The sequence below is a fragment of the Caenorhabditis briggsae genome (genome assembly GCF_000004555.2).
Source record: "Caenorhabditis briggsae complete genome, chrII, whole genome shotgun sequence".
NCBI lineage: Eukaryota > Metazoa > Nematoda > Chromadorea > Rhabditida > Rhabditidae > Caenorhabditis > Caenorhabditis briggsae.
The window spans coordinates 13,369,285-13,390,493 of NC_013486.2; the positions used below are offsets into that span (position 1 = coordinate 13,369,285).

Consider the following 21,209-nt stretch of genomic DNA (forward strand, 5'->3'; position numbering starts at 1 on the left):
AGCCACTTTTTGATATCTTTCACAGTAAATGAGATATATAGGCTCAAAGTGGACGATCCGGGTGTCGTTCTATTAGAGGTTTTACGGTACCCAAAGCTAGCTGGAATCTCACAAATAACATATTGAGCCTCCATCTGATTCTGAAGACCTGACAACGTGGCGTCATACTTTTGGCAATGTTGCTCAGCAGTTGGTTGGGTGATGGAGTTCTCGTAGAAGATCTAAAATATTCTACTTTCAATTTCAAACTTCTCCAGAATCTAACAAACCTTCATGCACCACTCTCCCGATGGCCGTGTGAAGTTTTTCCATCCACGTTCACAGTTTCCATTGGACTCTCCTGGGCAAGATTGCGGTGGAGGTTGTTGAGGCATAATTATGCAGTATCCTGGGACCACCAGGATGGCGAGAAGAAGGAAAATTAAGTTTTGTGACATGTTCAGTGGAGAAAGTGAGTTTGAATCCAAATTTTATACATTTCACTCCAGTTTTATGACTTTCAAGGTAAGTGAGAAAGAAGTTTGTAAAAAACTTCCGATGCCGCAATAAAATATTCTTTATGGTGTTCAATCGAAAGTTGAAAGTTATTTTTTTCCGAATTTTCAAAGTTTTGTTTCCGCGAGTGTTTCTTTTTTTTCCTGCCATCACTTTCTTTTTTTTCCCAACGTTCATGTTTGCATTGGTGCATCTTGTAACAACGCGCCTCATTGGCTCAGTGGCAGAGCGTCTGTCTAGTAAACAGAAGGTCGCTGGTTCGATTCCAGCATGAGGCACCGAACTTTTTTTTGTTTTTCCAGCTGCTTTGCTTCAGATAAAATCATTGAAAATGCCGAATATTCGTTTAGGAGGATTTTGAAAATTCAAAAAAAGGTAAACGATCACAAATACAACTGTATCAACTTTGATTGTTTGATTACACAAATTATGAAACGAATTGTTTTTTTTCCAAATTATATGGTTTACTCGAAACTGAGAATCCGCTTCAATAGCTCTGCCAAAATATCATGATTCATCCGAAAAAGCTCCAACGGAATCACTGCTTCAATATCGGGAGCAATTTTTATCTGACCCATACAAATTTTCGGACTAAAATCAGTATTGCACATTTTTAAATACTTTCAATTAATTGTGTATATCAAATGAAAAGTCTATCCGAAATCTGTGAAATTATTCAACTGGATCCTTCTGTAATGAATCATAAAGTTTTGCTGTTAATTTTAAACAACTTCTCGAGCTTCATAAATATTTATCTTTTCGAATTTCTTGTCCTCCTTGTTTCTAGTGACATCACAATTACTCATCTCCCTCTTTTCTCTGCCGCTACCTGTCTTCTCCCCTCTTTCCTCTCTTTCAAATACGCCCTCCACTTCTCATGCAATCGCCGCCCGGTTAGCTCAGTCGGTAGAGCACCAGACTCTTAATCTGGTTGTCGCGGGTTCGAGCCCCGCATTGGGCTTATATTTATTTTGCTTTTTTTCGCGTTATGATTTCTCTGATTTCTCAAAGTTTATAAATGCATTGCAGAACAATCTAATTGTAAGAAAAATTTGTTCGTATTATTTCATTAAACAAAAACTTTTTAAAAAATTCAATTCATTCAAAATCATCATTATGGTTTCTTTCCACAGATGTATGCCTTGATGTCTCTTTCCTTCTTGTCATTTTTGATGAAGTCAAACTCGCAACTAAAATGTTAAGCAATTTCTTTAAATACTGAAAGATTATATCTTACCCAACGTCATCCAAAAGTCCAGTTTGGGTTCCATCAACAGATCCCTGAGATGAAACAGTTAGAACACCGCAATGTTGGGAGCGACTGAAATATTTTGGACCATTTCTTATTACGTTTTGGAGAGATGGCTCACCCTCTAGCGTTATCCGGTTGGTTACATGCCCATCCAAATCCATCGAATCCTATAGCTGAATTATCGGTCCACTGGAAACTGGTAGCCCAGCTACAATCTTCAGTCAATCCAACTGTTTGACAAAAACTTCTTCTTGCCATGCCAACCCAGACGCTTCCAGTTTCAGGATAGATGCGGCGGGTTACAGTAGCTGAAATTCGAGAAATATAAACTTTTGAATGTCCATGGAAAACATAAAAACTTACAGACAACATATTGAGCCTCCATCTGATTCTGAAGACCTGACAGTGTTGCTCCTTGCGCTTGGCAACGTTGCTCAGCAATTGGTTGGGTGGTTGAGTTCTCGTAGAAGATCTAAAATATTCTACTTCCAATTCCAAACTTCTCCAAAATCTAACAAACCTTCATGCACCACTCTCCCAGTGGCCGTGTGAAGTTCTTCCATCCAGCACCGAACTTTCCACAGTTTCCATTGGATTCTCCTGGGCAATTTTGAACTGGGCAGTCTTTCACCTTTGGGGGTTTTTGAGGCAAAATAATACAGAAACTTGGGACCACCAGAATGGTGAGAAGAAGGAAGATGGAGTTTTGTGGCATGTTTAGTGGAGAAAAGAACTTGAAGCTGCGCTTATATATTTTACTTTTGTTTTATGACTTTTAAGGTAAACTTCCGATTCTGCAATAAAATATTCTGGGTGATGGTCAAAAACCGCATCGAACTACGTAGGTTTGTTGCAGGTTTCATCAAATGTTCAAAGCTGTTTTATCGTTCACAATTTTTCCGCAGATGTTAATTTTCTCTTGTCAGCGTACCCCTCAACGTTTATGTTTGCATTGGTGCAGCTTGTAACAACGCGCCTCATTGGCTCAGTGGCAGAGCGTCTGTCTAGTAAACAGAAGGTCGCTGGTTCGATTCCAGCATGAGGCACAGAACTTTTTTATTGTTTTTTATACCGATTTGTTTAATTCTGTCAATCAAATTTTATCGAAAATTTATTTATTGATAAAAATGAGATCATCGTCGATTCATACAATCATCCTGCCGTCCTTCAGTGAACACAAAATAGTACATTAGGAGGAATAGAATAAAACTTAATGGATAGAAAACGCGACAAAAGTTATCCAAGTATCGTCCCGTTTTGTGGTATCTGGTTGCTTTCTGGAGGAGGACTTCCCGGATTTCCTCAGTGATATCCGCGGTTTTTCGCCCAGCCCACTTTTTGAGCTGATTCGCTCGCTTGTCAAAACCAATTACGAATAGGGTTTGGAGCAAAGTGAAGAACACAAAACCGGTGATAAATCCGAACCATAAGTCGATAGCCTGAACTTTTGAAAATGTTATCAAAATTACTACTGTATGCACCTTCAAATAGGAGACACTTGGAAGATGTTCCCTAGCTCCTGCAGATTCGGTAGAGAGAGTCAAAAGTACAGTAATCGCAACACCAATTCTTCCCTCCATGAATTCTTCTGGAAGCCATACGCCGACCCAAGAAAACATAAGAGCGAGACTAGTAGGGATATAGGTCTGAGCAATATGGAATCCAACATCTCGTTTAAGCCGGAAAACTGCTCTTAAACAAGAAAATGCTCCAGATTTTCGTTCATTTGCACATGTTGTGGTCTCGTAACGATCGATATAAAGTTCAGGCAGTTTCACATCTGGATTCTTGTCGATAGCGTCTTTACGGCGAGTGAACCACTCGAAACGGACAGTTTCAACTGGGTAGGCGACTGAAAATTTTGAGATTTAGGTTTTCATAAATTCACCGTAAACACTCTAATAAAGTTCCACCCAAACTGTCAACTTTGATCCCGTTATACCGTATATGGTATGAGGGTCTTATGAGTTTGAGTCAATTTATCTTGCCTCCTATCAAAGATATCAAAAAGTTGTCAACTGATAAATTGTTCATCACAATATCACCAATATGTTATCAGTTGACACATTTTTAGTATCTCTTACAGGAGTCGAGATAATTGACCTTTAAGTGCACGGTAGCTTTCTATGGAACTTCCATGGAACTGACGTATTTGTTCTAATAGACGCCAACACTTGCACTTTGAGCTTATATATCTCATTTTCTAAAAAAGATATCAAAAAGTTGTCAACTAATAAAATATTGGTGATATTATGATAAACAATTTATCAATTGACAACTTTTTGATATCTTTTTCATGAACCGAGATAAATTGACTCAAAGTTGACGATATCTTGAAACTTACATGATTTAATCAACAGATCACAAGTTTGTTTGTCGTGTGGATATTTGCACAGGATTAGGTTACAGGAAGGCTTGATTTTAACTCTGAAATTTTGCAAATATTTGAGTTAATATTCGAATTTTAAAAAGCGATACCTTGTTTCATAGAGCACCAGCCCATCCGGAAAGATTCTCATTAAGAAGTTCAAAAATGTGACTTCGTGGAATTCGGCTTCTTTTGCGTTTGCAAAAAATGGATCTGGCCTCCAGATTTTTTCTAGAATATCCTCCTCTTTTACCAAGATAGGTTTGTCATACGGGTTGACTAATCGAGCGTCCCGCCATGACATCATTAGGTAAATGTCCATGTCGTAATCCTGAAAATTGTTTTTTTTCTAATATTAGAATATTAGGATTTCTGAATTTCTGAATTTCTGAATTTCTGAATTTCTGAAAATGTCAATTTCTGAGTTTCTGAATTTCTGAATTTCTGAATTTCTGAATTTCTGATTTTCTGAATTTCTGAATTTCTGAATTTCTGAATTTCTGAATTTCTGAGTTTCTGAATTTCTGAATTTCTGAATTTCTGAATTTCTGAATTTCTGAATTTCTGAATTTCTGAGTTTCTGAATTTCTGAATTTCTGAATTTCTGAATTTCTGAATTTCTGATTTCTGAATTTCTGAATTTCTGAATTTCTGAATTTCTGAATTTCTAAATTTCTGACGTTCTGAATTTCTGAATTTCTGACGTTCTGAATTTCTCAATTTCTCAATTTCAAATTCTTGACTCACCATAGTACTCGTCTGAAAATTACTCATCGATTCTATATAAATTCCAAATCTGACAACGACAGCAGATCCTTGAAAAACGATAGGCGCCGAAAATGGATCATATTGATTTTTATTGAGTACAGGTAATATGAAACTTCCTCCGAGATTCCTAAAAAAAATGAGCTTTCAACACTGAGCCAATTTATCTCGGTTCCTGTCAAAGATATCAAAAAACTGTCAATTGCTAAATTGTTGATCAAAATATCACTAACATTTTATCTGTTGATACATTTTTGATATCTAGGACAGGAGTTGAGATAATTGGACTCAAACTTCTCTGCTATTTTCTAAAAGAAAAACTGACTTTGCAGATCCATTGGTCCTTGATAAAATTTCATCAACTTCCGTATCATTTCTTAGCTTATCAGCTAAACTTGTCAAATTCACTCCTGCCAATTCCAGCGCGGTTATATTGACACCAATAGGTCCCTCGATTTCGATTCCTGTATTTCTTTTTTTTCATATTTTTGTAATATTACTGTACCTTCAAAACTACTACTATTAAACTCATCAATAGCTTTTGGGACGTATTCTGAACAGATTCCTGGTAGATATAATCCAACGTTTTCGAATCTTTGAAACGCTGTGGAATCGACTTCTAGACCCAAAGCTGCGACGGCTTCTGGAGAGGAGATTAGGAGGGTTGGGCTGAAATTGATTTTTTAGAACTATGAGAATTATGTGACTTACTTGATCAGATCGGAAGCATCGATTTCAATCCAGGCACGAACATCTGTGGAATTCCCATCGAGAATATGACTACGTTCTTCGATGATTGCTACCGTAGTCTCGCCGTCAGTGGTTTTGATTACTTGTCGCTGGAAGATATGAATTTTTTGGGGTTCAAGCTTCATCCACCTTTCATACCGTGTTTGCTCTAAACATGCACTTTGAGCTCAATTATCTCAGTTCTTTTAAAAGGTAACAAAAATTGGTTAACTGATAAATTGTTTATTATAATATCACTAACATTTTATCAGTGGACACATTTTTGATACCTCGCACAGGAATCGAGATAATTGAGCTCAAAAATGACGGTTTGGGCGGGCTCGGGTTGGAGTGCACTGCCGCGTAGCTCAGCAGGTAGTGCGCACCACGCCACCTATTCGGCCCAGAAGTTCAACTTGACGAAAAGAACAAAATCATTTATTTTTCTATGTCCCCTCCTTCAAACTACAGTACCGGGCACAAACCTCGCTATCAATTTTCACTTAATTCTCAATTTTACCTATTTTCAGTTGGAAATAGTCAACCTTGAATGCCTACAAAATACAATAGATTTAGTTCGATAAGGCTAAAAATTTCAGAGTTTATTAAACAAAACTAGGGTTTCAATTTTGTAGTTGGCAACTTTTTTGTATCTTTTTTTTTGTTTTTGAGATGTGTGCTTTTAAAACTACCGTAGCCTTTTCTCCTCTTGCTATGTCACTTCATCTTTAAAGGCGTACATCTCAAAAATCAGAAATGATACAAAAAAGTTGTCAATTACAAAATTGAAGCTCTATTTTTGATTAGTATACTTTGAAATTTTCAGTCTTGTCGAACAAAATCTATCATTTTGTAGGCATCCCAAGTAGCCAACCGTAAAATCTGTAAGAGAAGGACCTTCCTTATCTCCAACTTCGAGCTAATTTATCTCGGTTCCGGTAATTGGTGATAATATGATAAATTTTATCAGTTGAGAAGTTATTGATATCTCTCATAGGAACCGAGATATTTGAGATCAAAGTTTCTTATAAGCTCAACTCACCACATTCAACCAATCATCCTCATTCTCATCACTCTCTTGTTGAATCTTCGTTTCCTTCTCCCCACCTTCCTCCTCCTCTTCCGATGTCTCCCTCTTCCGACGTCTTCTATCTATTCTAACCTTTGTTTTCAGAATCACATGACGTCTTCGCTTTCTAGCAGATGCCAAGTGGAAGGATTCATCATCATCGACGTTGTTCTCATCGAATACGGTACGGTGGCGAACTTTGAAGCGTTTTCTGGAAATTGTTAGGTTATCTGGATCTGATAAAGTTAGGGAAAACTCACTCCATGTCCCGGTAATCCCAGACATCATCATCATAGACTTCGATTTCTGAAGATTTTTCGGTAGTCGTGGTGGGGGATTCTGTGGTGGATTCTTCCGGAGGCAGTCCAGATGAGAATTCTTGGTTTTCAAATTCCTGATCCTGAATCTCATAGTCCTGAGTGTGTGGAGGGGTCGTGGTAGATTCAGAAGATTGGATTCGGTTGGAGTCTTCGGTATGATGGATGGTATGGACTTGTTGGACGTGAAGATTGGGATTCTGATGATTCTGATGATGCCCATGATGATGATGATGATGATGGTGGTGATGAGGTTGAGTAGTAGTAGTCTGTCGACTCGGATCTTCTACAGATTCAGTAGGCGTGGAGCTGGGAAGAAGCTCGACACCAACCGTATCTTCCACTGTCACCGCTTTCAATATCGTCTCCATCGTCGAATTCTGAATCTCCTCTTCTTCAGTACCATTCCCATTTCCTCCTCTCCTCAACGCTGGCAAATTGCCATCCGTCACATTTTGAATGAGTTCATTCAATTTCAAAGCCAACTGAGAAAGTGTCGATTCATCTGGATTTAGTTGTTCTTTGAATGGTTCGCAGATTGGGGAGAATGAGTCGACGCCGATGAGGTTTGCATCCTCACGAGTACGGTACCAAAGGGTGCGTCCGTGATTCCCGCATACTTCTCGATAGACTAGTCCAACGGCCTGGAAGAAAGTTCTGAAGTAAAACACCGTACCTTCTCTATTGTAAGTCAGGCATTTTTGAGCTCAACTGACTCGGGTCCTGTGAGAGTTATCAAAATCTGTCAACTGATAAAACATTGGTGATATCATGATAAACATCTTATCAATTGACAATATTTTGATATGATTTACAGAAACCGAGATAATTAGCTTAAAGTGTAAGTATAGTATGAAAATTCTCTATTAAGACGCCACCTTGCACCTTGCACTTTGAGCTCAATTATCTAGCTTCCTTTGAAAGATAGCAAAAATTTGTCAACTGATAGAATACTTTTCATATTATCAGCTACATTTTATCAGTTGACAAAATTTTGATATCTTTTGAAGGAACCGAGATATTTGAGCTCGAATACGATAACTCACTTTGTAAGCCACTAAGAGCTCCGGATTCAATCCTAAAGTTTTCAGTCTCGATTTCGAATTGACCAATTCGGTTTGTTTGAGTTGGCCCTCCAATTCTTTCAGCTCCTTCTCGGAATCATCTATTTCTTCAGTCTCATTTCCAGAGTTTGACATGTTGGAGGTCTGAAAATTGTTTCAATTTTTGGCCGATACTGTATATTGTAAACTTTGAGCTCAATTATCTTAGTTGATATGATAGATATCAGAAGTTTGTAAACCAATTAACTGTAGCTGATAATATGACAAATATTTTATCAGTTGACAAATTTTTAGTACCTCTCATAGGAACCAGGATAATAGAGCTCGAAGTGCACGTATGGATAGGCTACGGTATACGAAAACTGCTCACCTTTGTCTCCTTAATTGTCTCACTGAGATTCCAATACTTTTGCCACGTGGCACACTCAGTCATCTCATCAATCGACAAGTTATAATCCATGGCTTTGTAGCTTGTATCAATCCATAAAACTGTTCGATTTGTTGCCTCATCCAGTGCTTCGGCATGTTCCTCTTCAACGATTTTGGTGAGATTTTCGAGATCAAATACTCCTTCCAGAAGCTTCTTGACCACTGAAATTTGGGATATTGGGATCTGGGCTTACGATTGGGCAAATCGGGCCGGCCGCGGCCGCTAAGCCGCCGTATCTTATTCACCCCAGAAGTACGCTATACTTTGGCACCTGCGATGAAATCCTCTCCGCTAAACTAGACAAAAGTATAGTTTCGAAATCTTTGCACGTATTTCTGACTCATTTTGTACTCAAATCTATTTAAGATCAGCAACACAAAAACTGCCTATAGTTTCGTCAGAAATCAGAAACAAAAACATTTGTCCATTCATCAAATTCTTGTCTTCTTCACTCGTCACTTTTTCTAGTCTTTGACCTTATCTTATGATCTTATCTCTTCGCCAGGTGTATATAACCTGTCTAGAGAAATTTTGACCAAACAAAAAAATGCATCAGATTATTCAAACTATTATTTTATTGTGTTTATTTGGGACCGCGGTGTCCAAAAGTTGTCTAGCGAATCCACAGGCGAGGAAATGTTTGGAGGTAGGTTATAACACGTACAGTTTGAGCTCAATTATCTTGGTTCCTTTAAGAGATATCAAAATTTGGTCAACTGATAAAATATTGATAATTTTATGATAAACACTCTATTAGTTGATTACATTTTGGTATCTTCTGAAGGAACCGAGATAATTGAGCTCAAAGTACAAGTATAGGGAGGCGCCTTTTTAGAGAATTTCCATCCTATACCTTTAAACACTATTATCTCGATTTCTGTGGGAGATATTGAAAATGTGTCAACTAATAAATTGTTTCTGATAGTATGACATACAATCTATCAGTTGACAACATTTTGGTATTTTTTACAGGAGCCGAGATAAATTGGCTCACAGTTAACGGTTTGGGGGCACTCTATTATTGCTTGCGAGAATGCTTGTTCCGATTTGCAGGTTTTCAAAGAGCTCGGCGAGCAAGCTGGCCACTACGACCTCACCAACAAAAACTCTACAGTACCCACCAACGCTCTTTGTGGAAGATTCAAAAGATGCGCTCCCACATTCTCCTGTGATCCAGAACCCAAACTAGTCTACGCAGTTAACATCACAATTCTATTCTGCGATGCGATTGATTTCTTCACAAACACATTTTTGCCGTGCCAAATGAAATTGGACGCGGATACTACGGAATGCACACGAGCTTGGGATCCATTCCCAAAGGAGATTAAGGATAAGAAGGTGATGAAGGAGGTGCAGGAGTACGCGTGTAAGAATTATTTTGGGAAGGATAACTGTATGAAGGATCACATCATTCAAGTTTGTGATGTGGAGATGTGGAATGGGTTTAGAAAGGTGAACATGGTCCAAGGAGCAAGCTTTTATTTTTGATTTTCAGCACCATCTGGCACTCAACACAATTATTGGAGCCTGCGACTTTAAGGAAGGCGAACCTGCCTAAACATTTTAATCCAATTTATCTCGGTTTCTGTAAAAGCTATCAAAACGTTGTCGACTGATAAAATGTAGCGGATAATATGAGAAATATCTTACTAGTTGGTCATTTTTTGATATCTGTTATAGAAACCGAGATTCACGTGCTCAAAGTTAGAGGCCCTTCTATTACAGGCTTTAGTTCAATATTGATAATGTACAGCTCTTTTTTGCTCGTTTTTTTTCTAATAAAAGTTGATAAAAACCCACAATCCTCATTTGACTGTGTTGTTGTTGTCTCTTCCTCTGTCGTCGTTGGAACTTCTGTAGTCGTACTAGAAGGTTCTACCGTACTCCCTCCTCCGCTGCCCAGAACAATTTTCGGCTTCTCACTCTCTTCTGAATCTTCTGGAATCGCTTCTCCGGGTGCCGATTTGTAGTCGAAGTGCCTCTCATCTGCCTTCCGATCTTCAAATGCTCGGCCGGCACCAGCACGTCTTCGGGAGTCTAGACATGTTAGGAGGCAGATGAGAAGGAAGAGAAGTTGAAAGAGGGGTTTATATCCTAACATTCTTGGTAGGTATGGGCATCTGGAAATTAGGGAAAATAACAGAAAAATAGTTTTCGATTTTTTGAACAAGAATAATTCAAGCTTGTCGAAAATAGTTCTGCGGCCGGCCGCGGTCGTGGGGAGGTTGAACCACCCCACCAACTTTGAGCCCATGTATCTCATTTCCTGTAAGAGATATCAAAAAGTGATAAACTGATAAAATGTTTCTGATATCATGATAAACTTTTTGCCAGTTTAGAGTTTCTGATATCTTCAATAGGAAAAGATATATAACGACACAAAGTTAATTGTTTCAGAAGCATTCAGGCCAGATGTGGTAAACTTTTGAAGCTTGAAAAACAGCCTAGAAATGCCTGAAACTGTGTTGCCTGAAACTTTCAGGTAATATAAATAAAAATAGAAATTCATTTTTGTAATTAACAACTTTTTTATAGATTCTGACATGCAGGAGATCTATCCGCTTGAAATAGAGACTCGTCAGCTACCGTAAATGACGTAATAGAAGCCCATCCAAATTTAAATTTAATTATCTCGGTTCCTATGAGAGAAATCGAAAATGTGTCAACTGATAAAATGTTGCTGATATTATGATGAAAATTTTGTCAATAGATAATTTTTTGGTATCTTCTACAGGAATCGAGATATATGGGCTCAAATTTGCCTAGGATCCTAGGATTCTAAACAACATTAAATTTCAGAATTTGGATTTTCAGAATTCTGGAGACTCCTACATTCCTAGACTCTTAGGTTTTCAAATTTCTGGACATTAATTTTTCAGACTATGCAGAGAAACGACCAGAAAAAATAAGAAGAGATTCAGAATGCGTGAAATCTTCTCCTCCTTTTCTCCCCACTTTTTTTGTCTATTCTCCATGTCTTCTTTGTCTGTATTCTCCGAATATTTTGTGATTAATTTAATCGAATTAGTTCTTTTTTGATTCTATGTACAATGTGTAGCCATGCTAACACAGGGATAAAATGATAGGATGGAAAAAATAGGGAGAAAAAGGTTTATTTGGAAATTGAGAGATCAGGAAATATGAGAGAAGTTAGAGAAAAATGGGACGGAAGAGTTGATTTATATTTTGGTGTCACATACGGAAAACGAAACGATCTGATCAAAATGTTTGGAAAACAATTGGTGGATAAGGGTCTTATCATAAGGATTTTGTGTGTGTCGGTTTAGAGGAACGTGGCCTAAGATTTCGGAAAATCTGGAATAGCAAAAATATAACTTTGAGCGACTGGCAAAGCAGATTACCATTATTCAAAAGTTCTGAAAGTTTTGAAATATAAAAGTCTGCTCGAAAAATAGCTGAAAAATAGCTTATGATCTTTACCGTATTAGAAGCCCACCTTGTACGTCCACTTTGAGCTCAATCATCTCGGTTTCTTTAAAAGATACAAAAATTTGGAAACTTATGAAATAACGCTCTTAATATTAGCTACATTTTATCAGTTGACCACTTTTTGATATCTTTCAAAGAAACCAAGATAACTGAGCTCAAAGATGATAACCAAAGGGGTCATTCTATTAAAGTGCTTACAGTAAGCTTACTTTTAGAAAAATAGCAGAGTCATATAAAACAAATCTCCAAAAGTCTCAGAAACTAAGAAACATAGACAATGTATCCAGGAAATCCGCAGTAACTTTCTCCTTTTAACTTTCTAATTGCGGAAATCTCATCAACTTGGAGATTGGTTTTGGTCAACTTGCCATTCTTCTCCACCAATTCAAATTGGCGCTAAAAAACTGGTAAAGTACACATATTATGTCTTTCAATTAGCAAAAGAAATTTATAAATTAGTAAGCAACTAGTTGACTAAAATTCCACTGAAATTCGTTTCCAACAAAAAAATAAACAAAAAAGTGAGGTACAAGATGAAGAAGAAAAATTCATGTATTTAGTTGCAAAACGAGAGACTAATTTGTAGAAGAGAGTTGATAGACAGAAAAACAGGTATGACTTTTCTGGCGGAGACTGAAGAGGAAGATTCTGAAGGGAGAGAAAGAAGACGTTAAAATAGTGATAATGATGATGCAAAGGAGAAAAAGAGAAAGATATTTGGCAATGGGATTCTTAATTGATCGGAATGTTTGCTTTCGAACAAGTAAGAGACCGTTTCCGGTCATTTAAAGTTAGTTCGATGTCAAATTGGCTGGCTTTTACAGCTTTTTAGCCATTTATTATTGGTTTTAGCGAGATTTTGGTAATTAATTTTCCTTTGAATTCAGTTACTTTCCACATATTTAATCATCCGATTTGCTGATTTTGCTGTTTTTAAACTGAATTTTCCATTTTTCGAAATTTTGCTACCAGATTTTAAGCTTGGTTTCAGCATAAATTACTTAATTTTTTATAGGTTTAGTGGGATTGTTTACCGAAACTTGGCTATTTGCTTTTTGTGCTTTAGCCAATTTTAAGCATTTTTGGCGATTTCTCTCAATGTTATAGTCTGTTTTTTTTTGTTGATTTTTAGCTCGTTTACCTTAATTTTCCCGATTTTTAATCATTTTCAAACTATTTTTCAGTGATTCGTCGCTTTTTTCAGTGAAAAATCTGCTTCGTAGAAACTTTCGGTTAAAAAAATTTTCTCAATATTTTAATTCTTTTTTTTTCCTTGATTTCCAATAAATAACTCGTTGATTTCCAGCTTATTTTTCGACGATTTCTCTCAAATATTTTACCTGTTTTTTGCTTTTTTTTATGTCATTTCTCACTAATTTTGAATTTATTAGACGCAAAGTAATTTCTGCTGAATTTCGATCCTTTTGAAGCTTTTTTTTCAGTGATTATTCACTAACTTCGACGTTTTTCAGCGACAATTTCCACCTAGATTTTTTAGTTTTCAGTTAAATTTTCATTTTTTCACGATTTCAGTCATTTTACGCTATTTTTCAGTCAATTCTCGTCCTTTTTTCATTCAATTTCTTTCTAATTCCGTCCGAAAATACTTCAAAAAACGTCTAAAATTGACGAAATTCCCACTAATTTTACCAATTTTCCACTTGACTCTTCTCAATTTCGTGATGATTGACGCCGATGACGTCTGCCCTTTTTTAGGTTTCCGACGGAAATAATTGCAGTTAATCCTTCTCAAACGAAGTTCGTTGAACGAACTCTAAAAGTGCGGAAAAACTTGAAGAATCGAGAAAAAAAAACGATTTCATGCAAAAAAAAGCAATAAATAAGGAAAAATGTACATAGAAAAAAGGTTATGCATCAATATCTACAGAATTCGAAGCACTAGATTTCAAAATAATTTTCTTCTGAAGCTCGAGAACTTTCTCAGTTATCCGACGATTGATCATGGCTCTTTCGGCGATCAGTGTCTGGAAGTCGCCGTACGTGCTTGTCCACTCCTCCAACGCCTTCTCATACTTCTCAATTTGAGCGTCAAGCTCTGGCTGCAACTCGGCCACCTTTCCGAACAGTTCGCTGTCCAGGCAGGGCTGAAAATCCAGATGTTCAGCTCAACTTTTTTATGAAGACTCACCTCCAGAGCTTCCGAAAACGTCTTGATTCTCTCCGCTCTCTCGTTGATCAGGTTTTCGGCGAACTTGATAGAATCCACCTTGTCGGCAAGGGATCCATATGGGCCGGCTGTCTGGAAAAAATATTAATTTTTGGGACATTTAAAAATCGATAATTACCTCGGTGGCAATTTTATTCAGTTGCTCCAGCTTTTTAATTGGGATGGACATCAGCAGGTTAGCCTTACAGTCATCACGAAGCTTGGATTGGAGCGCGTCGATTTGGGATGGGATTGACTTGGTCTGAAAGATTTACAGTTAGCTTGAGAAGGTTTTTGCGTCGAAATTCAGCAAAAAAGCTTGAAAAAAGAACTTTTAGCTCTGGAACTCGAAAACTAGTTTTGAAACTCACCGTCGTGAGATCATCGATTCCCAAAATCTCCTCAATATCGGCGATTCGCTTCTCGATTTCGTTCAGGTCCATTTCTGCAGCAAAGAAATTGAAAAAATTGCGAAACACGTTAGAAAACTAGTTGCGCTAACAAAACCCTTAACACACACTTCACAAAGGTTTTTATCAATTTCAATGAAAATTCAGATTTTTTCCAGCTTTTAAAACGTAAATTACGGGGTTTTTCATCACAAAATTGCTGGAAAAAAACTCGAAAACGATTGAAAAATAAATAAATAAATTGAAAGTCCGCAATGTGTCGTCATGGTGTACACTGCACACTTTGCACTGTAATTGACGAGCAATGCGTCGGAATTCCTTGAAAAAACCTTTTCTGCTTTGAAAAGGTTTAATTTCGCGAAAATTGACAAGAATTTAACGATAAAAATCCGAAAAATTTATTCTAGACAATAAATTATAACTATAATTCATCTCTATTCCTCTCCACAGCCGTTAGTTCCTGCTCCAGCTCATCCACGTCCTCATAGCGCTCCAGAAGATTCAACCGAGCGATTGGGAACATAAAATCTTCGATGAAATCTAGAAACATGGAATTTCAACATAAACTTAAGAAAGAGAAAATTAGAGAAAATTACCATCACAATGCGATGGTTCCAGATGTTGAACCCACGCCTTGACACTCAAAAAATTATCATTTTCAATGGGTTTTTTGAAAAGGCACCATCCTTTTTCGTCTCTTCGAATGACGACGTAGCTAGGGGTGTCTATATTGAACACGCTCATGATGTATAGGCCGAATAGGTCCATTCTGGAAAAATTTGAAAATTCTAGCCTAAAAAGTCTGAAAATCGATAAATTACCCAGAAATCGCTGCATAGAACGCCGAGCGCTCGGAAGTTTGTTCTTGAGAAGCATGATATTGAAAACCTGTGACATTTTTAGTGCCGAGTGGGTCAAAAAAGACAAGAAGCGGTTTTTCAACAGAAGTGGCGAATAAAAATTCGCTGGGAGATATTAATGGGTGACATCCGGGATGGACACCATCTTCCAAGAATTCCACCATTCGATTCCAATGAATATCCTTGTAGAGGGTGAAGGCTTTAACGTATGGATCGTCGGGTTTCATGGTGATGAATGCCGGATGGAAGGACCTGAAATTTGTTATTTATTTTGAAAATTGAAATTTCTTCAGGTTTAAATTGAATTTAAGATTTTCAGGAATTTAATTTTTTTGCACTTTCAGAATCTCACTGAATTTCAGGTTTCTCTGAAGTTCGATGTTTCGAATTTCCACATTTTACAGAATATAGGCATTCCAAATATACATGCTATGTGAATTTCTGAGCATTGTCCGTCAGGAGCTTCAAAATAAGTATATTCATGCTTATGTTTCTTAAATTCAGAATTTCGGGCTAGAGACGCAGTGTGTCTCGTTACTCTGACACTCTAGCCTTACACAAAATGGGTGATAACTTAAGGATAACTTGGTTCATTTTCGTCCAATTTTTGAAATTTAGAAATGTTAGAGTTTGGCGAGTCAAGAGCTTCAAAATGAGTATAATCATGACTATGTTCCTTCAAACTTGATATTTTGGGTTTAAAGGCGCATGAACCCCATATAGGGGGTCCGAAAAATAAAATAGTTGTAAAGTAGGTCATGGTTATACTCATTTTGAAGCTGAAGCCAGCTGAGTAGAAAAAATGAAGTTTCTTTAGAATTGACCAACTTCCAGAGAAGTTACGCTCATTTGAAGTTTTGGGGAAAATCTGATTTCCGAAAAACAACTATAACATTGCTGAAACTCATCCCATTTTGATAAACATTTAATTTTTGTGCTCAGCAAGTCTTCAGCTTCAGAATAAATATAATCATGACCTACTTTCCTTGAATTTCCTTTTTCGGACCCCATGCGCCTTTAAAGTCAAAACCAAAGTGGGCGGAGCCTAGTCATGACTATACTTATTTTGAAGCTCGAAACATGCCAAATTCAAATATGTAAGTTTCAAAAAGATTTGAGCCGAATTTCAAGAGTTATGGGGGTTTCTAATGTTTTTGCATTTCATGATTTAACGAAATTCAGTATTTTCGTATTTTGGAAAATTGAAATTTTAGATTTAATGAAATTCTGGATATTTTGGGTTTTGAGTTTTTTAGAAATTTCAGATTTTTTCAGAATTTAGAAATTCGAACGAATTTATTGAGTTTTGTGAGCTTTTAAGCTTCAAAATGAGTCTAAACTTAACTAGGCTCCGCCCACTTTCAATTTTCACCAAGGCATGCGACGCACGACCGCGACGCACAGGGGAGTTCAAAGTGGGCGGAGCCTGGTTGTTTTAGGCTCATTTTAAAGCTCTTGACCTCGCAAACTCAAATTTGACTGTTTCGGAACATTTTCAGAACATTTTCAGCATGAAAATTGGAGAAATTTTTTTTTCGAAATTTTCCAAAAAAAATTTCAAATTTCAATTTTATTTGAATTTCTTCTCTATTTGTATGGGAATCTACATAAATTTTTGTATGAAATGAAACCACATTTCACCGCACACCATCTGAAAAACTTGAAGTTGAATAACGTACCATTTCTTAACTTCTGGAGACACCACTGCTGTCAAATGGAATTTTCCATGATTTTCTTTGGCAAACTTCACGTAGTTCCTCCAAACTTGACACTTTTTGGTGTGCACGAAAAGTATAGTCACAGTATGCCTAGGGCGATCAAAGCCGGGGACGTTTCCACTACGGTACTGAGGGACCAAGTTCTCGTTGAGGATTCTGATTTGGGGTTGTTTGATTCTGAAAAAAATCAGAAAATTTTTAAATTTTTTGACTCCAAAATCTATGAAAATTCCTACGTTAAAATCCAATCATGAACATGATTCTTTTGAAAACCTCCCTCGTAAATTGCTTGAATTTCTTCATCCCGGAATGCGTAGAGGATTGGAGTGTCGTCGTCAGAATTGTCTGGACAGATTTTGTTTTCTCTAAAAATAATTTTAGAAATTAAATGAGCAATCTACAGTAATCCTTTTTTACTTTCACAATCTATGATGTAGCCTGGTTGACCGCTTCGTTTGATAGCGGAGACGAAGTTGACAACTGCTTCCCATTGTTCGAATGTTCCTGAAATTTTGGATTTTGGGATTTTTGGATTCAAATTTAAGATTTTTAGAAATTTTAAATTTTTATGACTCTCAGGAAAATCGAACTCTCATTTATGATTTTTCTCATGTTTTTGGAAATTCTAGACAAATTTGGATTTTCAGGTCTTTACAGAATTTCAAAATTTCAATTTTTCGAATTTTTGGATTTTCAATTTTTCAGGAATTTTAGGATTTTATGAATTTCAGACGATTTTTGAAATTTCAATATTTTTGGTGTCTTAGATTTTTAGGAGCTTGAAGGTTGTTTGAATTTTTCAATTTTTCAGATTTTACAGAATTCGAGGATTCTCGTATTTTTAATTTTTTGAATTTTCGAAATTTCAGATTATTCAAGGCATTTTTTCTGATTTTAAAAATTTTCAGATGTCTGAAATTTAGAATTTTAAGATATTCATGAATTTCAGATTTTTGGATTTTTTCTATTTTTCAGATTTTTGCAGAAGTCCAGAATTTCGAATTTTTAGATTTTTGGTTTTTCAGATTCCTGGTAAACTAGCATTTCTTAAATTTTCAGATTGTTACGAATTCTAGAATTTTTATTATTATTAGAATTTTGAAATTTCAGATTATTACTGGATTTTTGGTTTTTCAGATTTTCACAGAATTCATAAATTTTCAGATTTTTGGAAATTTCTGGATTCCAGATTTTCACAGAAGTTGAAAATTTTCGAATTTTCGAATATCCAGGTTTTTATAGAATTTTACAGAATTTCTGAATTTGGAGTTTTTGGATTCTCAGATTTTTACAAGTTTTTCGATTTTGGAATTTTGGAATTTTCAAATTTCAAAACTTTTAAGTTTATTAATTTTCATACTTGCATTTTATGCCTTACTTTTCCGGATGAGCAACGAAAACACGTATTTCGAGGCGTGTGAAGTCCCAAAGTCATCTGAAATTTTCAGCCAATAGTCAAATCGAAAAGTTTCCAAACTTTTTGCATTTATCTCCAATCCTTCATAAGCGTGACGAGATCTCTCGAATACAGTATCATCTGAAATTTTCTAGAAATACAGTATCATCTGGAAACTTCTAGAATTTGGTTACCAAAAACTGGAAGACTGTCTAATGCCTTATTCGTGTACAGTTTGCCAGCAAACTTTTGGAAAATGGACACAAAAAACTCATCCAAATGATCCAAATCTGTTATTGTCTCCTCGATATTTGCAGATTTCCAACTTTCGCTGAAAGAGGAAGTCGTGAAAAGAAGAAAAACAGAGAAAGGCATGGAGGGGAATCGAACCAGAAACCCCTAGATTCAAAACGAGGCACGTTGCCGCAAAGGCTACGCACGCACATGGAACAATTGATCGCTCATTATGTACACAAAGGAGGGGGAAAGGGGAGCCACGTCGAAGAGTTGGGAGGGAAAAGGCTACCTCGAGATTTGAATTTTGTTGTTTTGTTCATTTTGTTGAAGATATACCAAATTACTAGTCCAGAATCTATTTGAATTCGCCACGTATCTAGTGAACCATTCCACTTTTTCAACGACTTCTGGGTCTGGAAATTTGAATATTTCACTTTTAGAAATCTAAAATTGTCCAACTTTTCTCCCAAAAATGATAAGTCACAGTGACATGTTCGGCTGAAATCGCAGATAATAATAGAGAGAATATTAGGGAAAAGTGCATATTGATTGAAGTAAAATGATCATTTGCCTGTGTGTGTTGGAGGAGAGAAATTGCTTATCAGGAGCAGGGAGAATAGAAGAGAATTTGAAATTTTAACTATTTGTTTTCTGGAAATTTCTAGAAATATTTCTTGGGAAAACAAGTGGGAAAATTGGCTTGAACCCTAGTATTCATGAATTTTTTTTTCGAGATTTCGGAATTTTTGGAAATTTGTCAAAATTGAAAATTTTTAATTTTTCCATTTTTGTTCCATTTTTGTAATTTTTTCTATTATTTCGGTGCAAAAAAGTTTGTCGGCGGCGTTGGCCGAAGGTCCCACAACGAAAACTACAGTATCCTAAAAAATGTGAAGTTTTTTCTCGAATTTAGCTGTTTTTTGTCGATTTTTCTGTAGTTTTTACCTGAAAAACTATCGGAAAATTGTTTTTCAGACTTATTTAGGGAAAGAATAACACAGAAATTGACGAAAGTCAGTGAAAACAAGAAAAAATCGGGAAAATGCAAATATTTTTAGGTTACGGTAGTTTTCGCCGTGGGACCTTCGGCCACCGCCATCGGCGTTAATTTTTCTGAACTTTTCTCCGAATTTTTCGGACTTTTTTTTATATTTTTCAGACTTTTTTTCGAATTTTTCTGTTTTTTTTTTCGAATTTCCTCGATAGATCCCTTATTTTTTTATTTTTCCCCCATCACTTCTGTGTGTCTGTTTGTCTGGATGTTTTTAGTTTTCTAGTCTGTGCTCACCGCCTGTCTGTACCCAGTAATTTGTAGTGATAAGATAATCAACACAATTTCTTATCATTCTTTTTATTTTTCCGATCGCTTTATAATTTCTAAAAATCAATGAATGCGTTCACATCTTGAAGAAATCAGCGGCTTTCGGAAATTAACCGAAAATTTTGGAAAACAAACGGGGAACGGGTTTCAGTCACTGGAGACGTCTTTTCAGTTGTAAGTTACTCTTTTTTAAGGAAAAAAAATTCAAACTTCCCGCCAAAATTTTATATTTTAAAAAAATCCAATATCCTTATGTCCACTCTCTGTGTCCTGAATAAGTAGTGTCCGTCCTTGCGACCCACACGTCAATATATATCCGCTGCATGCCGTCGCGCTGTCTGCGTCTCTTCTCGCCGACTACACAACTCCTCACTCTCTTCAACGCATGTCTTCGGCCCGTCCCTTGTCCGTTGCTTCTTCTTTTCCTTCTTTTGATTCTATCTTTGGGGGCCGTAGAAGAGATGCATCTTCTTTTCCCACTTCTAGAGCCTCTTCCGTCCCCTTATTCGGTCGATTTTGGGTTCGAAACGTCCCCCATTCGTCTCGTTTCACAATTTTAATCCTCTTCTCTCTTTTAAGCTGCTCCAAAAATTTTTTTTTTCAGGACAATTTGCTCTTTTTTCGGCTTCTGCCTCGAAGGAACATCTGCTTTTTTTGACGAATTGAATTGCAAATTTCGAAATTTTCTGTGATTTTTAACTCTAAAAATATTCTAGAAGACGTGCAGAATCGATTTTCAATTAGAAAAATGAGAAAATTTCTGTAAAAAAAACGAATTTTTTCCCAAAAAATATAGTAACTTTTAAAGGCGCACAACTAAAGTTCTTCAGTAATGTTTCGCCACGAAAAATTTACTGTACCTTTAAAGGCGCAAAACCACATTTTTTCAATGGAGCTTCACAACGATTTGAATTAAAAGCTTTTTTTTTTTTGAACTTTTGCGATTTTCCTGAGAAAAAAAACCGTGAGAAAACCCCGAAAAATGCTCAATTTATGTGCAAATTCAAGCAAAAATGATTTTTTTGGGGGTACGACGAATTCGGACGTTTTCAAATTCGAACAGACCTAAAATCGAACTGATTCAATTCAGAACAGTCTTTTTTTCGCACACGTACCAGAACAGAACGCGGACAGAATCGAATTGTTACAAGTTCGAACTGG

The 21,209-nt window shown here is 36.5% G+C and overlaps 8 protein-coding genes and 3 non-coding genes across 11 annotated transcripts in view; 4 read left to right on the forward strand and 7 right to left on the reverse strand.

Moving 5' to 3' along the window:
* CBG21352 overlaps nucleotides 1–437 on the reverse strand; it is a gene marked incomplete at both ends in the record, with an annotated part of 1,267 nt that extends 830 nt beyond the window's left edge. Inside the window, 2 exons of the mRNA XM_002646895.1 lie at nucleotides 113–221; nucleotides 270–437. Coding sequence (XP_002646941.1) covers nucleotides 113–221; nucleotides 270–437 — 277 coding nt within the window. The remainder of the gene's footprint in view (nucleotides 1–112; nucleotides 222–269) is intronic.
* Nucleotides 438–701: 264 nt separating this feature from the next.
* Nucleotides 702–773, forward strand: CBG28336. Its single transcript has one exon. It is a non-coding gene (tRNA).
* A 610-nt stretch (nucleotides 774–1,383) lies between these two features.
* CBG28379 lies at nucleotides 1,384–1,456 on the forward strand. Its single transcript has one exon. It is a non-coding gene (tRNA).
* Nucleotides 1,457–1,609: 153 nt separating this feature from the next.
* Nucleotides 1,610–2,462, reverse strand: CBG21353 (the record flags this gene model as incomplete). Its single annotated transcript, XM_045242896.1, has 5 exons — nucleotides 1,610–1,685; nucleotides 1,733–1,816; nucleotides 1,866–2,055; nucleotides 2,111–2,219; nucleotides 2,268–2,462. 5 exons carry the CDS (start codon nucleotides 2,460–2,462, stop codon nucleotides 1,610–1,612), a joined length of 654 nt encoding a protein of 217 aa, XP_045097286.1.
* Nucleotides 2,463–2,721: 259 nt separating this feature from the next.
* CBG28753 lies at nucleotides 2,722–2,793 on the forward strand. The gene has a single exon. It is a non-coding gene (tRNA).
* An 87-nt stretch (nucleotides 2,794–2,880) lies between these two features.
* Nucleotides 2,881–4,449, reverse strand: Cbr-lgc-45 (the record flags this gene model as incomplete). The annotated part of the gene is made up of 4 exons (XM_002646897.1): nucleotides 2,881–3,186; nucleotides 3,229–3,599; nucleotides 4,092–4,174; nucleotides 4,226–4,449. Coding segments are annotated over 4 exons (984 nt in total), but the record flags the coding sequence as incomplete, so codon positions are not given.
* A 755-nt stretch (nucleotides 4,450–5,204) lies between these two features.
* Nucleotides 5,205–8,519, reverse strand: CBG21355 (the record flags this gene model as incomplete). Its single annotated transcript, XM_002646898.1, has 8 exons — nucleotides 5,205–5,344; nucleotides 5,386–5,549; nucleotides 5,592–5,719; nucleotides 6,652–6,889; nucleotides 6,939–7,056; nucleotides 7,399–7,639; nucleotides 8,042–8,203; nucleotides 8,430–8,519. Coding segments are annotated over 8 exons (1,281 nt in total), but the record flags the coding sequence as incomplete, so codon positions are not given.
* A 517-nt stretch (nucleotides 8,520–9,036) lies between these two features.
* Nucleotides 9,037–10,047, forward strand: CBG21356 (the record flags this gene model as incomplete). The annotated part of the gene is made up of 3 exons (XM_002646899.1): nucleotides 9,037–9,135; nucleotides 9,543–9,941; nucleotides 9,985–10,047. The coding sequence occupies 3 exons, from the start codon at nucleotides 9,037–9,039 to the stop codon at nucleotides 10,045–10,047; spliced, it is 561 nt and encodes a 186-aa protein (XP_002646945.1).
* A 132-nt stretch (nucleotides 10,048–10,179) lies between these two features.
* CBG21357 lies at nucleotides 10,180–10,590 on the reverse strand (the record flags this gene model as incomplete). Its single annotated transcript, XM_002646900.1, has 1 exon — nucleotides 10,180–10,590. One exon carries the CDS (start codon nucleotides 10,588–10,590, stop codon nucleotides 10,180–10,182), a length of 411 nt encoding a protein of 136 aa, XP_002646946.1.
* A 3,217-nt stretch (nucleotides 10,591–13,807) lies between these two features.
* On the reverse strand, nucleotides 13,808–14,549 carry Cbr-dnc-3 (the record flags this gene model as incomplete). Its single annotated transcript, XM_002646901.1, has 4 exons — nucleotides 13,808–14,044; nucleotides 14,089–14,199; nucleotides 14,246–14,368; nucleotides 14,478–14,549. The coding sequence occupies 4 exons, from the start codon at nucleotides 14,547–14,549 to the stop codon at nucleotides 13,808–13,810; spliced, it is 543 nt and encodes a 180-aa protein (XP_002646947.1).
* A 388-nt stretch (nucleotides 14,550–14,937) lies between these two features.
* Nucleotides 14,938–19,271, reverse strand: CBG21359 (the record flags this gene model as incomplete). The annotated part of the gene is made up of 10 exons (XM_045242897.1): nucleotides 14,938–15,056; nucleotides 15,113–15,285; nucleotides 15,338–15,628; nucleotides 17,056–17,271; nucleotides 17,331–17,459; nucleotides 17,496–17,598; nucleotides 18,473–18,631; nucleotides 18,685–18,821; nucleotides 19,017–19,140; nucleotides 19,187–19,271. 10 exons carry the CDS (start codon nucleotides 19,269–19,271, stop codon nucleotides 14,938–14,940), a joined length of 1,536 nt encoding a protein of 511 aa, XP_045097287.1.
* Nucleotides 19,272–21,209: the final 1,938 nt, after the last annotated feature.